Genomic DNA, 17,003 nt, shown 5'->3' on the forward strand with positions numbered 1-17,003 from the left:
TGTTATCCAACCACACGGTGGTGCTGTGACATAGCTGCAGTATAGCAGAAGTGCAAAAATGCAAAGCTGCCCCTTCATTCTCATTTCAAACTTAATAGCTGAATTTCCTCATTCTAAGAAAAGCCACAAAATGGCTGTAAAGCACAGGAGAGACCCTGGAGATGACGATGTCATGAAAAGAGCTTGCAGACTTCTGCAAGTGATCATCTATCTGCTTTTTCTTCACATTTTGTACATTTGATCATGTCTCCCCTTACAATTTACACGAACCCTTGGGGTCATGGCTGGAACCCCATTTATGTGGTGTAAGCAAAATACAATCAGTCGAGGCAAGAAATAGCCCACACTGCTTGGTTTGAGCCATTTTGGGGAGGAGGGGCAGATTCCTGGCCCACACTTAAGGTACAATAAAACAAAAACAATATACCAGAGGATAAGGAGGAAGTTTAAATAATGAGAGGGGAAATTTGCAGTAGAAACAGATCCATAGTGGCCCTTCCTTGAAACAAACAGAAGATCCTGACTGAAATAGTTCACAAATATTTAAATGTATTATTTATTCCTATGCTTATTGTTACTCCTGGACTGCTTGATATGCTAAAAGCTCTAGCAATTAACCTCAAGAATCTATGTAATACAATACAAAAACCAATGCAAAATCCTGACAAACACCCAGACAAGAATGAAAGTAGCACAGGGCAGTGTCAGATCTGATGGCAAATCGGGGACAGCCTGTGGCACCAGGATCATCTTCAAGAGGTTTTTAGAACTCAGTGTATTTCTGCCTCTTGAGCCATACATGGGAGGACAGAAGTTGCCATCAAGTCCAACCTCATCCCATTACTTGGCAACATCCTGTTGGTTGTGGGACAGCCCGTAAGGCATGTATGACCATTAACAGGTATCTGATGAACATCTGCCAGGACTATCCTAAGTAGAACTGTGTGGGTCACAGGACAGGGTTATCTTGAGTACTTGCAGGTAACACTGCAAAAAAGAAAGGCAGTAAAGAAGCAAGAGAACCAAGCTTTTTGGTTTTAGCCAGACAGCTGGATTTTTTTTTTTTTTTTTGGCCAGCAGCAGTTTCAAGAAAGCTAAAAAAAGGGCAGTGAAGCCTCAAGGGATGCTCTATCAGCACAGGAATCACAAACGGATTGTGAAATATTAAAGACAGACTTCCAGCTGGGGAGAGCTCAGCTGACCTCTCGCATGATCCGTAATGCAGGCTCTGTGGATTATCCCTCTAGCAGAGGCAGGCAGAAATGGGTTCTCTCCACACAACACCTGTCCATTGAAGCACAGCTGGATGCTCAACAGAAACAGCATTTGAAAATGGTGCCTGTTATGGGGGGGAAGGCATCCTTTTGAGTGTATCATCCTGCTATTGCTGAAGGGCCACGGCTCAATGGGACAGCATCTGCTTGTACGCCAAAAGGCCTAGTCTGGCCCCCTGGTTCTCCAGGTGGAGATGGGAAAGGATCTGTCCAGAAACCCTGAAGAGCTGCAGCCAGCACTGGGGTTGGAGGGCCCCATGTCTGACTTGGCACAGGGCAGCTTTCCTATGCTCTTATGAAAGTAACTTCAAGTCAGGCAATGCCTTGGATCCAGCAATGCAACTCTGGATTGCCAGTTCTCCATGATCATCAGGAAAAAAAAACAGGAACTGTGCCAAGGCTAGTCCAGGCTTCCCCAGCTTGGCACCCTTGAGATGGACTTCAACCCCCATCATGCCCAGCTAGCAGCATGTTTGTCATTAGCGGGCACTTATTCCTCACACAGAGAGGTCCAGTTTGCAGAGTTCATGGGGGAGAGGGATTGACTGACAAGCCATTCTGGGAATTGCTGCTTTGTGAAGCAAATAGGTGTTTTCTAGCAACCCCAGAATTAATGGAGAGAAATAATGGGTGGAATGAAATAATAAGCGGAATGTAACTATTTGAACTGGAGTATATTCCCTGGAATCAATGGGAAAAATTAGCCATGACTTCTGATAGCTTTAAGTTCCTGTTACCTCAGTTAGGCTACTTCATGCATGGTTCAGCATGGATCCAATGAGAACTGGAACCCCTAAACTATGGACTCTGGACTCATGGAGGATCTCACATATACACACGCAAAGTCAGTGGTTGCAGAGGCCACAGAAAATTAAAATAAACCAAACAGTGATCAGAACAAAGATAACAGTGGGGGTTCCTCCAGGGGGCAGATTGCCAAGGCCAACCCTTGCCCCCTGGAGGAATGTAAGGAGGATCCCTGGGCTAGAGGTTCTCCTCTCATGCTGCTCAGCATAGTGAGAGGCTTTAAAGGGGATTTTCACAGCACTCACCAGAGCTTGGCAGACAATAAAGGAATAGAGGAAGCACTCCACAGAGGCATCTGGCTGTTGGAAGCATTTGGGCATTGCTATTAGCACTGGGCGTTCTGTGAGTGGGCACGGCCCATCTCTTAAGAAATGTAACAGCCTCAGTCTGGAAGGACCCCAAAGCACTTTCTTCTCATTCAGCTGAAAAGACGTTGTTTTTGTTTGGTCCTTTAAAAAGGCTTACTTTCGCTCTCTCTCTCTCTCTTTTTCCTGGAGAAAAGTCTAGTAAAATGAACCCCTTGTATTCCAAGAGAAAAGGATACTAGATAGATAGACTGGCATAGGACTGGGGACTGGATTGAAGGGAAATATATTTCCTCCTGGAATGCAACCATTTGACCAACATTACTGTCAAATAAAAGTAGATGTGTAAATAGGAGAGTGCTGGTATTTCAGCTTTTCAGTTAGAATTGCCTCTTTGTGATCAGGCAGGGATAATTAGACAAGGGGTGCATTTGATGCCATGATGTGATGGCTTTCTTTTGTACCTTATTAGCACTATGCCCAGCTCTGGATACTCACTTTTAAGTAGAATGGAGCAGGGCATTTTCAAAGGAAAATGAGGAACTGCACAGAATTATAATTGTCTTTTGCTATCACAAACCAGTGCATCTTCCTTGTGCGCACCCGTATGTGTATGCATCCTTTGAGGGAGGGAGGATTTAGCACATGGATGCCTTTTGACTTTTCATAAGGCAGGAGACAATGTGCATGGGGTTTCTACCTCGAGCAGCTTTGCCCAACCTGATCCCCACAAGAAGTTTTGGACTCCAACTCCCAGAATTCTTGGCCATTGATGGGAGGAGCTTAGTCTAAAACATCTGGAAATCATAAGGGTGCAAGAGCAACCTGGAGACAGTGTTTGGGGGAGGGAGGGGAGCATTGGGGGAGGAAGGGGAGAAGACCATGCTCTGCTACCATAGAAAGCTTCCTGGTGGTGCCTCAACCTCCCCTCCCCTCCTCTGGAGCAAAAGATTTAGATGGCCCAAACTGGCTCAGTCTTTTGCAGGGTGGGAGAAGCACAGTGGTGACCTTCACCTCTGTACTCCTTCTGGCCTCCATACGAAGTCCATAATCCTTCAAGTTCAGAGGGTTATGGGCAGCCACTCTGGACTGTGCTGCCCAAATTCTTTGAAAGTGTAAGTAAACATGAGGACGGGTGTAATCTGATAGACATTGTTTATTTGGACTTTCACAAGACTTTTTACCAAAGTCCTTTACCAAAGCTTCTAAGCAAAGAAATAGGAAAACTCCTCTTATATATTGGCAATTGCTTAAACAACAGAAAGTGAAGAATAGGAATAAGTCGGCAGTCCTTGCACTGATGGGATATAAAAGTGTGGTCTATCAAGGGAATGTTACTGGTATTTTTAAGTTGCTCATAAATGTTCTGGAAAGAAGTGTGATCAATAAGATGGGGAAGTTTGCTGAAAACTGCAAATTATTTAAAGTAGTTAAAACAAAAAGGGATTGTGATGCACTCCAAAAGGATCTTTCTAAAATGAGACTGCATATTAAAATGGCAGATGCAGCTCAGTGTAAGCAGTGTGAAATCCAGTGTGAAATTCACATGATGCTAGAAATGGACCAAGACAACGATCTTTGGGTTATGGTAGCTCATTTAATGAAAATGTTGACGCAGTGTGTGGCTGCTAAGAAAAAGGCAGATTCCATGTTGGCCATAATTAAGAAAGAAATAAAATAAACTTGCAAATATCATAATACTGCTATACTAACCTATATTGCAACTACACTTAAAATCTTGTGCCCAGTTCTGGCCACCACACCCCCAAAGGGCAATGTAAAGCTGGAACAGGTACAGAAAAAGCAATGAAATGATCAAGGGCCTGAGCAATTCCTTCAGGGCTTCTTTACATGAGGTATTTATTGTGTTCTTGTGATTCCCCAGTCATAGTAGTTTCTGGATGCTTTTCATGATGCTGTCACCCTCCAGGGCCTCTCCTTTGCCTTCTGAGCATTTCTGCAGTTTTTGTTCGGAATGAGGACAATGAGATGTTAAGGGACTAACACTCTAAAATGCTACAAAATGGTTGTGTATTTTTGTAATTCTGCTGTACCAAAGTGCCACCTTGTGATTGTATAAAAGCATACATAGAAAGGGAGGCAAAGAAAACTCCTGGGGAGAAAAACATGCAAAAGAGTCAATCTTATTCTAGTAAACTATCCAAAAGGCTTAATAAACTGGTCGGTTAAAATTAAAAGGCGTTATAAGACTAGTATGGTGTAGTGGTTAAGAGCATGGGACTGGGATTCAGGTCCCATGGATTCTAGTTCCTGCTCATCCATGGAACCAACAGTGTGAGTTAGCCCAACCTACCTCACAGGGTTGTCGGTGTGGGGATAAGACTGAGAGCTGCAAGATGAGAATGATGGAGATAAAGCCACTTTGAGTTTTCTAAAAGAAAAAAGACAGTGATAGAGAAACATATATTGATGGAAGCATGAATTAATTATTGTTATATTGCATTTATATCCTTCATTTTTCCTCTTGCAAGAAACCCTGAGTGGCTTACATAGTCCTTCAGCACAGTTTTTCATCATCACACCAACAACCCTGTAAGGTGAATTCGGCAAAGACTGAGTGACTGGCCCAGAGTCACCCAATGAGTTTTATGGATAAGTAAGGAATAGAACTTGGATCTTCTGGGTCCCCAATTCAGCACTGTAACCACAATATCAGACTGGCTGAATGAAGAAGAGAAAATGGAATTTAAGGCAGAGGAGCTGTCTCAGTTGTTCCCCACTTTCCTTGTCTGTATGATGTAAACAGAAGCAGAACTAGTTTCAAGTTGCTGAGCAGTGTCAGCTTCTTGCATGAAATTAATCATTTATTTCTCTTAAACTTTCAGGCCCAGCAGAAACCAAGTCGGAAGCCACCATGTCTGAGCTGGTGCCAGAATCCCGGCAAAAACCAGTCGTGCCAATGAAACCTGTTGGCATTAATTCTAACCTGTTGGGCTACATTGGGATTGACACCATCATAGAGCAAATGCGCAAGAAGACCATGAAAACTGGATTTGACTTCAACATCATGGTTGTAGGTAGGAAGGGTTAGGCCTGAGCAGGAGGCTTGGTCCATGTGCGTGGCTGTCTTGTCACGCGCAGGGCAAGCACGCTTGTATTTCCTTGGGGCAATGCTTGTGCTTGTAGTTGGCTGCAGATGCACCAAACAGGAATGCAGGAACCATCATCCTGATAAGCTCTTACCCAACACCTTTTTCCTTTCAGCAGCATGGCTGTAAATGGTTCTGCTGGCTGACATAAACATGGAAAAATTTTGCACATTTGTTTTTCCAGGCCAAAGTGGATTAGGAAAATCAACACTTGTAAACACCCTGTTTAAATCCCAAGTGAGTCGCAAGTCTTCAGGCTGGAACCGTGAGGAGAAGATTCCTAAGACAGTGGAAATCAAGGCAATTGGACATGGTAAGAATCAGTACAGTGATTCTCAGAGCTGATCCTTTTCAACTCCTTCTTGACCTTCACAGTGGTACATTATGTCATGCTCTTAAACCACTTTCTCTGCTACCTGTGAATGGCATTGAAGCCAATATGGCATAGTTCTCATAACAGGAAGGAAGTGACTGAAGCATAGCTGTACATCTTGGCTTCATCCAGAACGCTGCGCTACTTACCCCCAGGTGTTTCACTGCCAAGAGACTGAAGGAATTTGCCATGTCTGACAGTGTAACAGAGCACATAACGGTGTGTGGGTTATTTCCTTCTGCCCCCTTTGCTTGTGGGAATGTTGTGCAGCCCACCTTGTGCTTATAGATCTGGGGGATGTGGAGGGAATATATGGGGCAGGATACAAATGCAATAAATAAATAAAATGAACATAGGATAGGTAAACAGAGAGCACAATTATTGTTTGGCAATGGATATTTCTATGAAGGGGCAAAAATATAACTGTCAACCCCTGGAGATGACGTGAGTGAGGATAATTGCCAAGGTTAGACAGACACCTGCTGTATCAGGTTAGATTGGTGCTAGTCCATTGCTCTAATTACAAAAAGAAGCCCTGGCCACCGCCACCCTCCCCAGCTATACTGCCAGAAGGTAACTGCAGTATTTATAGGTTTGGAAGCATGGACAAGATGGGCTTCTTTCATCATGGGTTACTCATATGTAGGGGGCTCCATCCATAGAAGGGGTTGCTAGCCTTACCTCTGACATCCATACCTTGGCTGCTATGAAAGGATTGTCTCCTCCCTTATATCCCAGCCTGGACCCTAAGATCATCTTCAGAGGCCCTCCTCCTTGCCAAATGGGGTTGATGGCCTTTTTGGTGGTGGCACCCTGATTGTGGAATGGGCTCCCCTGAAAGGCCCACTTGGGACCTACATTTTGGGGGATGGGGGCATCAGGTGAAGACTTTTTTTGAGGATTTTTAGTTCTTCAGTTTGCTTTAGTTGTTGTGTTATGTCTTTCTCTGCCAGTGGTTCTTGCTACAGTTTTATTTTGTTTTAAACTTTAGAAGGTTGTATATTATGTTTTATGATATTGTATTTTAGGATTCCAATATCTGTAAAGGCTAAATGGGTAGGAAGCTTGGGAGACATTCACAGGTCTCAAAGGCGTAGCTGGGATAAATCTTGAAAAGGCCAATCTGCTTCATTGCATAGAGTCAGTGCACCATTCTGCCTCTATCATCTCCAGCTGTACCCTCCGTGGAGATAGTCTCCTTAATAAAATCCAGTTTTCATTGACCATAGCTGTGCAGTCAATACCTGGATTTTAAGTCAGAACTACTATGTGCTTTTTTGCCTACCTGGGCAAGATTTTATGGACATGGTGGCTGTAGTAGCACAGACTGTCCTCAGATGGATGTCTAGACATGGCACAGTAGCTCCATGTGATGGAATTTCTCTGTTCTTTGGGGTATTATCCAAACTGGTCCAGAGTGCTAAAGTCAAGATTGTCTCAGTGTGCTGAGAACTAGTGGCTGTTCACTTGGGCCAGCTGCGGTCTGGAGTGGCTAGCTTTCTGGACTTAGCCTAATAGTAGTACGTGTGTGTGTGTGTGTGTGTGTGTGTGTGTGTGTGTGTGTGTGTGTGTGTAAAAAGTTAGACTACTTATACTGTTGATATGAGGTGTCACACATAAATGTTTGAGCATGTTTGAAAATTCAGGATATTTGCTTCTTACTTAGGGAACTTCCAAAGGCTCCATGCTTCACTGAGCTCCCCTTTCCTTGTGCTCTTTTACCAAGAGCAATAGTTCTGTAGTAATGGGAACATTTCTTCTCCAGTTATTGAAGAAGGGGGAGTGAAAATGAAGCTGACCGTCATTGACACACCTGGCTTTGGTGACCAGATCAACAATGAAAACTGGTGAGTGCTTTGCTCTTTCTCCAACTCCCAGTGTCAAGCCTGCCCCCCTCCATTCACTCCCCCACCTCTTTCCCCTGACACGGAAGTGGAGGGAGCAGGGAGCAAGATGCATGCAATGGCCTTGCTTGGGGTGGGGGTGGAATGAGACCAGTGCATGCCTTGCAATTCCAGTTATGCAGACCTATGGTATCATTAGGTACCAGTCAAGTGCCAGCTAAGAATCTGTACTGACTACATGTAAATTTAAACTCTAAAAGCAGACTTGTTGGCTGTACAAAAATGGTAAGGTGATACGTTGCTCAGCAATTCCTTTAGATGAAGTCAGGCCCCATTGGTGTGCTCCAGGGAAGCTTCAGTGGGAGTCATTATGATGCCAAGGTAGGGAGGGCTGGAAAATCATAAATCTTCTAAAGACAAACTTACACTGAAGGATCCTCCTCAGGTATTGAGACTGTTAGTTTTGTTATTTTGGAAGCAGAAGGCCTGCAAGCTCAAACGAATCCTGGCAAATTTGGAGATGGTTCTTTGTTTTCAGGTCTGGGAATGCTATGCTGCTATGAATACAGATGGTCTGAATCAAGGCAACCCAAATTCTATGCTCTGTGTTGTCAGAAGGGCATATTCTCATTGATTAGGGGAGTTTCTAGCTGGAGGGCTCTTAGCAATAACACTCAAAATAGCCTTATGCAGCCTTATGCCTTACGCAGCTATACCTTCTTGTTCCCTTAACAGATTTTTTTCTGGCAATAGAAAAGTTGAAGGAAGGGGTGGGAAATTGCAGGAGGGCAACAAGTGAAGATACTATCAGCTCCATGAAGGAGGCAGTGTGGTTGTACAATAAAAGCTTTGTCTGGAAGCATCCACAGAACCCAGCACTGCTGAAAGAACACTGGCTTCTTAGACTAGCACACACATACCAACATAGATAAAGAAGACCAGATGTTATACTGGAACGTGGACAGTTTATTCAGAGTACTTCATCTTGTAGAATAAAATGATGAAGTCAGATCTAAGTATTTCTTCTAGATATCTGTTCCACAGTGCTACAAAGTCAAACAAAACTACTTTATATGCTATGCAACTTGCCTCTTGGGCCATACAACATGTAATGATAAGTGTCCCTCGATCCAAAGGGCATCCAAATGTATAACAATAACACTTTACTGGGAGGAACCTTGCAACAGGCCCAGTGACTCCCAATTCAGAATGCCACAGTTCTGGTTTCCTCTTCTCAGCTCAACCTGAAGTTCTCACTTTCCTGAAGGTAAGTTGTGGCAGGAGTGCACAACCCCCAGCTCAGGGGCTGCTTTCCAATTTGGAGTGGCTTTTGGGGACCGCACTGTTGGGTAGGCAGAGCAGAAGGCAAAAGTGGCAGGGACAAGCTACCACAATAGTTTAGGTTAGAACTCTTACTGCTGGCACGTAAGCATTGAAAGAGGCATGCCAGCCTTTCAGGATGTGGGAAAAACTGCACAAAAGCTGGGAAACTACCAGAAAATTGGTGGCTGGTGGAACGAATTGCAGCCATCTGAAGGAGCTGGGTTGGTTTCCACTCTCAGCAAGCACCAAATTCTATATTGTAGCACAACCGCCTGACAGTCCAGTAAATGCAGATCCACATACAAGCAAAAAGTGAGTAAGTCATACTATTAGTATACAGTCACTTGTATAATATTGTGGTTTAAATATGCAGAACTGAGGCTTCAAGCTCAGGTAAATGTCACACCCTCTTCAAAGAAGGTTAGTCACTATCCTACCTTTTTCAGATGTCACCTTTCCTCTTTAAAATTGTCAGGCTCAGGTTTATTTAGGATATAGCAAGGGGCAAATCTAATCTGAAAATGGTTTTGGTCTTGTAAAAATACCCATGTTTCTCTCTTCATTATCCCAAATTAGTATCCTTTAAGCTGTGAAATAAAACCCTAATTAACCTGCTTTGGATTTGTGATGAAAATATATCTGTCTACCTTTTACCTCCCAACCTCCTTTTCTGCCCGGCCCTCCTAGCTGGGAGCCCATCGAGAAATATATCAACGAGCAGTATGAGAAATTCCTGAAGGAGGAGGTGAATATTGCAAGAAAGAAACGAATCCCAGACACGAGAGTCCACTGTTGCCTCTATTTTATCTCTCCCACAGGCCACTCGTAGGTATCTCTTCCTAGTTCGTGCGCATACCCATAAGATGGTGGGTGGGGGAACTGGCACCCGTTTGCTAATTAAGCCAAAATTAATCTCCACCAGCCATTTGGCAATGCACACAGGTTGCCCAAAAATCTGCAGACCAAAGGTTAGCACAGTATACAGCATGATATCTGTGGTATCGCTTACACAAAGTGAGGGTGGCTTTGATGAAAATAAAATGCACTCCTTGCCAGAAGTCACCTCTAAAACTTACAATGATCATGGGGCCCTAGAAGAATGTTTCTCCTTTGTGTGTCTATTCCTGCCCCCTTCCATCACTGTTAGAAAGCTCTTGTGGCAGGATGCTCTTAGCGCTGGTTCAAACACTGTGCCTTCTGAAGATGGGTGTGCACTGCTGAAGGGGGTGTGGTGGAAAAGCTCAGTACGCAAAAGTAAATGGCTCCAATGGCTACTTGGATTGTGAGTAGCTACAAAGGGATCTCACCAAAACAGGGAAAATGGCATCAAAACAACAAATGTGATTCCATGTAGGCAAGTTTAAAGTGATGCTTTTTGGGGCAGCCCCTACCACCACCTTTCATAGATACTGGGCTGATCTGATCAAGAAAGAGACCTTGGGGCTGAGATGGGCTGTTTAATGAGAATGTACATCCAGTGTGTGACTGCTGTGAAAAAAGCAAACTCCATGCTAGGCATAATTACAAAAATTATTAAAAATAAAACTGCCAATATCACACTGCCCTTGCACAAATCTACGTAATGTGTGGATAAACTTGGAAGCCTGTGTACAGTTCTGATCACCACACATAAAAAGGATATTGTAGAACTGAAAAAGTACAGAAAAGTGCAACATGGTCAAGGGGTGGAACAAATTCCCATCTTGGACCATTTAGCTTAGAAAAGAGATGAGTAAATCCAGACATGATGAAAGATACAAAATTATACATGGTGTGGAAAAAGTAGAGAGATATTTTTCTCCTTTTTACAATACAAGAACCCTGGGATAATCTGATGAAACTGACTGATGGGAGATTCAGCACAGATAACAGGAAGGATTTATTCACATAACACACAAACTATGGAATTCACTTCCCCCAGATACAGTTATGGCCACCATTCTGGACAGCGCTGAAAAAGAATTGGGCAGATTCGAGGAGGCGAAGGCCATCAGTGACTACTAGTCCTGATGGCTTTATGCTTCCTCCAGTGTCAGAAGCAGCATGCCTATGTGCACTAGGTGCTAGGTGCTGTTGCACTCATGTCCTGTTTGGGGGCTTCTCTGAGCAACTGGTTGGTTACTGTGTGAGCAGAATATTGGCCTAGATGGACAGTAGTCTGATCCAGCACAGCTCTTCTTATTTTTGTATGATGGTACATTGGGGGGTGTGTGGGATTTTTGTCTTATACCTTGTCCTTTTGGCCCTAACAGTCTCCCTGCTTCCTCTTCATTTCTCTATAAGTGCATCTAGTCGCTGTTCAATGCCATGGAGAAAATGTTCAACAAGAGATGCAGACCAGCAAATGAGAGAAATGCCTCTCCCTTTCCCCACCCCGTTTTGTAACCTAGGAAATGGGGGTGCTTCCAGATGGAAGAGTCCTACCAATCAACTGAGCAAATTGAGGGAACAAATGCTGTGAAGGCCAAGAATAGCAGGATGTCTTGTCTTGTATTCAAGGTGGTGATGCTTTCCTAACTAATCTTTTTCCTGGACTGTAGCTTGCGACCTTTGGATATGGAATTCATGAAACATTTAAGCAAAGTAGTCAATATCATCCCAGTTATTGCCAAGGCAGACACTATGACTCTGGAGGAGAAGACTGAATTCAAGCAGAGGGTAAGGATTTCATTACCTGGGGAACATCCAGTAAACACATGCACATACCTTTCAGTTTTGTGTCACATAAACTTGGCTTACCATAGCTTTTCATTTTGGAATGTTTCCCCCTTTAGGTCCGGAAGGAACTGGAAGTCAATGGAATTGAGTTTTATCCCCAGAAAGAGTTTGATGAGGATCTTGAGGATAAAACAGAGAATGACAAAATCAGGGTAGGATCCTTATGACTGTGATTGCTGTGCAGATGTTGCTACCCTGCATTTGAAATCACTGGATTTAATGGGCATTTGACTTTACATTGCTTGATGTGACCCAAATGTTGAACTAGATGCAGCTGACTCAACATTATGGCTATTGAGGAGGTACAAAATGTGGAATCTCTTAAATGAAACTGTAACTCTGGTGTGGAAAACCAGTGGCCCTCCAGATGGGTTTTAACTACAAGTTCCATCCTTTCTGGCCATTAGCTTTGCCAGCTGGAGCTGATGGGAGTTAGAACCCAACATGTGAAGCCAGACAGCTTCCCTATGCATTACCTAAATAGCTATTTTTGGTGGTTCCTAAGATTAAAATTAAATCAGATGTATCTTTTGGTGACTTAATCAAGAGTTATTGTATAATCTATATCCCCATAGAGTGGGACAAAAGTAGGTATATAGTACTAATCAGGTCATGTTTAGTTTCTTAGGTGCTTGAAAAGTCCTCCATCAATGTTGCAAGATTCCTGGAACCTGCTCCTGACACTGTGACACAAATTCCAGTTGGCACCAATGTTGATAAATGCCTACAAGATGAACTCCTTCAATTTGCCCACTGTGCAAGGTCCTCCATGACTTGATCAGTACTGTACATCTACTTTTGGCCCACCCTGTATATTTGCATTTGATAAGTTTAGTGGGGGAATTTGACTCCCTTCAAGCTTTTATAGATGATGTATTATTTATTGGTTTAAATTATATTTATATGCTGCATTTCCATTTCATAAGGTTTGAGGTGGCTATTAAGTGTTCAATATAAAGAGCACCTATATGGATTCATGTTGCACTATATTGATTAACAAGGGCTTGCTAACTAGTTGTACATTATGAATATTACAGTTTTATTGATATCTACTAAGAAGCCCATCCCAGTGAGTTCAAAGGCTTACTCCCAGGTAGGTGTAGACAATTGCGGCCTATATGAATTTCAGTTGCCACTGGCCCACATTAAACTAGTCATGTAAGCAAGCTCATTGTGTTAGGTTTAATCAATATTGACTCAACTTGTTGCTCAGTCCTAATTTATAAGTCTGACATGTCTTTATGAAATATTCTGCTAAAAACAAATATTACATGCCCAAGAAAATTCCTAGACACCTACTGAATGCATAAGAATAACAGAAGTTTTCAATAATATGCAAATGAGATGACAGTCCCAAACACATTTACTAGGGAGTAAGACCCATAGAACATGGTGGAAATTATTTGTAAGAGAATATGGCTTAACGTTTTGCCGTAAAGTTATGTACAGTCTAAAGAATTGACTCTGATAATATTTTGACAAGAAGTGGCAGTGTGGAGGTCCTGTTCTATGAAGGGAAGTGTGTTAGAAATGTGGACTACTAAAAGGTCCAGAAACAAGTATGAAACAAGACAGGAAAGAAACAAACTACTGTTTTCCTTACCTGTTGCACAGAGGAGCATATTCATTTCACTGTGTATTCTCAGCAGGAAAGTATGCCATTTGCAGTGGTGGGAAGTGACAAGGAATATCAAGTGAATGGAAAAAGGGTCCTTGGCAGGAAGACGCCCTGGGGAGTCATTGAAGGTAAACAATCCTGCAGTTCTGAACAGTCCTGTTTTTAGGCACCAACAGGTTGTAGATGCTGAAATGGCAAAAGCAAGTCTTCAAATGGTACAAGTAATGTGTCTGGAGGTGCCTAACATCCTTGCCATTATCCTCCCGGGAATGGTCAACCACTCTTTCTCTCTCCTTCAGTAGAATCCATTAGCTATTAATTATTTGGATGAATGAGAAGTAGGTGTGCTTATCTGAATTGTGGGTGGTGGCACAAAATTGGAATGGAATGTGGATACTTTCAAGAAATCTAACATTTCTGTAACCAGAGAACTTAATAGATAGCAACAAAATGAAAATCTATAGGAATAGGTATAAAGTTTTAAACATAGGGAAGAACCAAACGTCTATGGTAAGGGAGTACGTTGATACATGATAACCTGATATATACTTGGGGCTCTTAAACAGGATGTGATGCTGTGAGGATATGAACCATGCCATTTATGCTTTATCAGCAGAAATATCTGCTAGAAGCCTAAGATTACTTAAGTTAATGGAAGGAAATCTTTTCATCTCCTCCTTTTGCAACCACCTAAGCTCCTTGAAAAAGCCTTTCTGGATGATCAGGGGTTGCAGATCTGATCGGTGGGGATTCTTCCCTCCCTGAACTGCTGGCCTGTGTCCCATTCCTCATTATTCAGGAGATACTGTAGGGAGGAGCACACGTAGCAAGTGGGAGGCCAGAAGCTTTATTTCTCTAAATTGCCTTAAGTTAATTTCTCTTAAGATCCAAGTTGTTGTTTCTAAATTTACCATGCAATATGATTGCTGTACGAAATGCCAGCAAGATCTCATCTATTGTTAATTTCTGGAGACCACTGTTCAAAACCTGGAATTGAGACAGAGGACTATGATCATGATAAGAAAGAACTGAGAAAGCAATCGAATGCGGAAATAAAAAAGGAGTACGTTTAGAGAGGAGACACTTGATATTGATGCCTCAATAGTTTTCAAATGTTTCAAAGAATAACATTAAGAGGGGCAATTAATGCTAAGCTGGGGATAAAACAAGACAAAGAAGTTTTAAAGTGCATAGGTCTTATATTGCAGGGAAATATTTTACCCAGTTCACCACTGAGCTTACGTAATAACCTAATTTAATTAATTAATAATTTAATAAGCCAAAATTATGGGAACTCTTCCAAAAAAAAGTTATCCACTTTCAGTAGTGCTGCTTCAGACAGGGGTTGGCCTCAATTGTTTCCTTCCAGTTGTGTGTTTTTATTACTCAACCCATTTAAAGTGTTTGTTTTGTTTTTAATTTACAGTGGAAAATCTTGGTCATTGTGAATTTGCTCTACTCCGAGACTTTGTCATTAGGTGAGTCCATTGTGCATGCTGACTAGTGAACCGAAAATAAGTTGCTTCTAAGAACTAGCAAGCAAGCTGAGAACACAGCAAAGCAGTTACAGCTGTTGAAATAGCCCAACATTTTTGTAGGCTAGCCTTTGCCCGCCTGTTTCAGCATTCCTGATCATCTGCCATACTAACTACAGCCAAAGAGATTTGAAGTCCAAACCATCTGGAGGGCATCAGGTTGGGCAAAACACTTTTTAAGTGCTTTAAAGCCATATTGTTGTTTGTTCCAGTGCAAGTAATCCAAGCTAGAGTAAACAACCTTGATGGGCTTGAACTGCTGGTGAGTAATCAGTAAAGAGCTCTTGCAGTTGCAAACAGGCTAATGAAAATATCAACACCATGTACAATGACAGTAAAATAGTAATTCCGTTATGATATCATAATGCTTCTATAGAAGTCTGTGACACAACCACATTCAGAGTAGGGTAAATACAGGGCAGGTTTGCACAATACAAAAAACCATAGTGATTTATTGTGCAGGGAGAGCAGTCTGTTTTGTCATCTGAACCCTGCTGTGGTCGTTCAGCTTGGTACATTTGGTTTTTAGAAACCATGGCAAGAAACTATCATCATTTCTACAATTTCCATGCTTCACCATGGTTTCACTGATCATCTGAACCTGTCACCATGGTTTGCATAGTTCTGGTATGTAGTTATCACAAGAATTTCATGGAAAGATTGGCAGCAGCTGCTGCCAGCCTAGAAAACACTTAATCATCTGTAAGGCACATCCAGGCAAAAAGCTACACACCATGGAAACTATGTAGGGTTTGACATGATGTGTGAAACCCGCCACTATATAGGCTGATGGGATCTGAAATAGCTGTGAATCTTCATGAAGTGATTTTGGGAATATTCTTAATGAAAACAGGCAGTTCCATGTTAATGATAATTAGGTAAGGGATTAAAAATAAAACAGCTAGTATGATATTTCCCTATTTAAATTTATAGGATTTGTGATTGGAATAGTACATACAGGTCAGAAATCTCAGAAAGAATGTCATTTCAATAAGATCTAAAAGAATTGGAAAAAGAGTGCTAAAATGGTTAAGAGGTATGAAGAAAAGCACTTTAGGTGCCATCTATGCATGCTTAGACAGAGAAAAGGTCATGCTGAGAGTTGCATACTTTTTCTTTGTCTAAACATATATATGATTGTGCTCTTAGGCTTTTTTTAAAATTCAGAAGAAACACAAGTAAGGAGGATATGATAGAAGATTATAAAATATGTGCCAGGTAGAGAAGGGAAATATACAGACATCTTATTCCCTTTGTCTCAAAACTAGAATCCAGGGCTACCCAACAAAATCTACCAATAGTAGATAATAGCACAGAAAAAAGAAGTGCTTCTTCATACATCACACCACCAACATATGGGATTCACTGCCACAACCCATCGGTTTACATAGTTTTAAAGGGAATGAGACAAATTCATTGACAGTAATCTTAATGTGTAGAGAAAGGAAATAGCTTTGTGCAGGGGGATAAAAACAGCAGAGAGATGTGTGCTGCAGTGCTGAAGGAAGCCTTCCAACTAAAGCATGTGAGTAAAAGAAAAGTTATATGAAATGGTGAACCAATGCTTAAGGGGGGAAGCCTTGCTGTTTGCTTTCCACACCCTCTTTGTTTAAATTGAAGAGCTGCCTGAGTGCTCCCACACTTGCATCATCCAGTAGTTTCCTCTCTTTCCCTTCTTCTTTTCTCCTTTTCCTCAGGACCCACCTTCAAGACCTGAAGGAAGTCACGCACAATATCCACTATGAGACTTACAGGGCTAAACGACTGAATGACAATGGGGGGCTCCCCCCAGTGACCATAGAGACAGAAGAAAACCATGAAAGTAATATGTGAACAACCCACCTTGTTATCTGCTGTCTCAGATTATAGCCACTACTATCACCCCATCCCTTTATTTGAGTTCAGGCCTCTCTTTGAAGCATGTGGGATATCCTTTGTGTGTGCATATGGGGGCAAGAATAAGGGACGTGGCCCCCCAGCTTTCCCCAAATTTCCCCATCTTGTTGTTTTATTTTGAATTTTGTATTTTGCACAGCAGACTCTAGTCTTCCATTGTGTTCTACTATTCAGTCATGCATCCTGATTGCGGGAAAGTT

General features: G+C 42.3%; 1 protein-coding gene across 1 annotated transcript; it reads left to right on the plus strand.

The window, feature by feature from the left end:
• Positions 1–5,246: 5,246 nt before the first annotated feature.
• On the plus strand, positions 5,247–16,740 carry SEPTIN3 (septin 3). The gene is made up of 9 exons (XM_044455177.1): positions 5,247–5,424; positions 5,681–5,809; positions 7,635–7,716; positions 9,724–9,861; positions 11,577–11,694; positions 11,811–11,906; positions 13,404–13,500; positions 14,799–14,850; positions 16,605–16,740. The coding sequence occupies exons 1-9, from the start codon at positions 5,262–5,264 to the stop codon at positions 16,738–16,740; spliced, it is 1,011 nt and encodes a 336-aa protein (XP_044311112.1). The 5' UTR covers positions 5,247–5,261.
• Positions 16,741–17,003: the final 263 nt, after the last annotated feature.

The sequence above is a fragment of the Varanus komodoensis genome, unplaced genomic scaffold (genome assembly GCF_004798865.1).
Source record: "Varanus komodoensis strain SLA01 unplaced genomic scaffold, ASM479886v1 scaffold8, whole genome shotgun sequence".
NCBI lineage: Eukaryota > Metazoa > Chordata > Lepidosauria > Squamata > Varanidae > Varanus > Varanus komodoensis.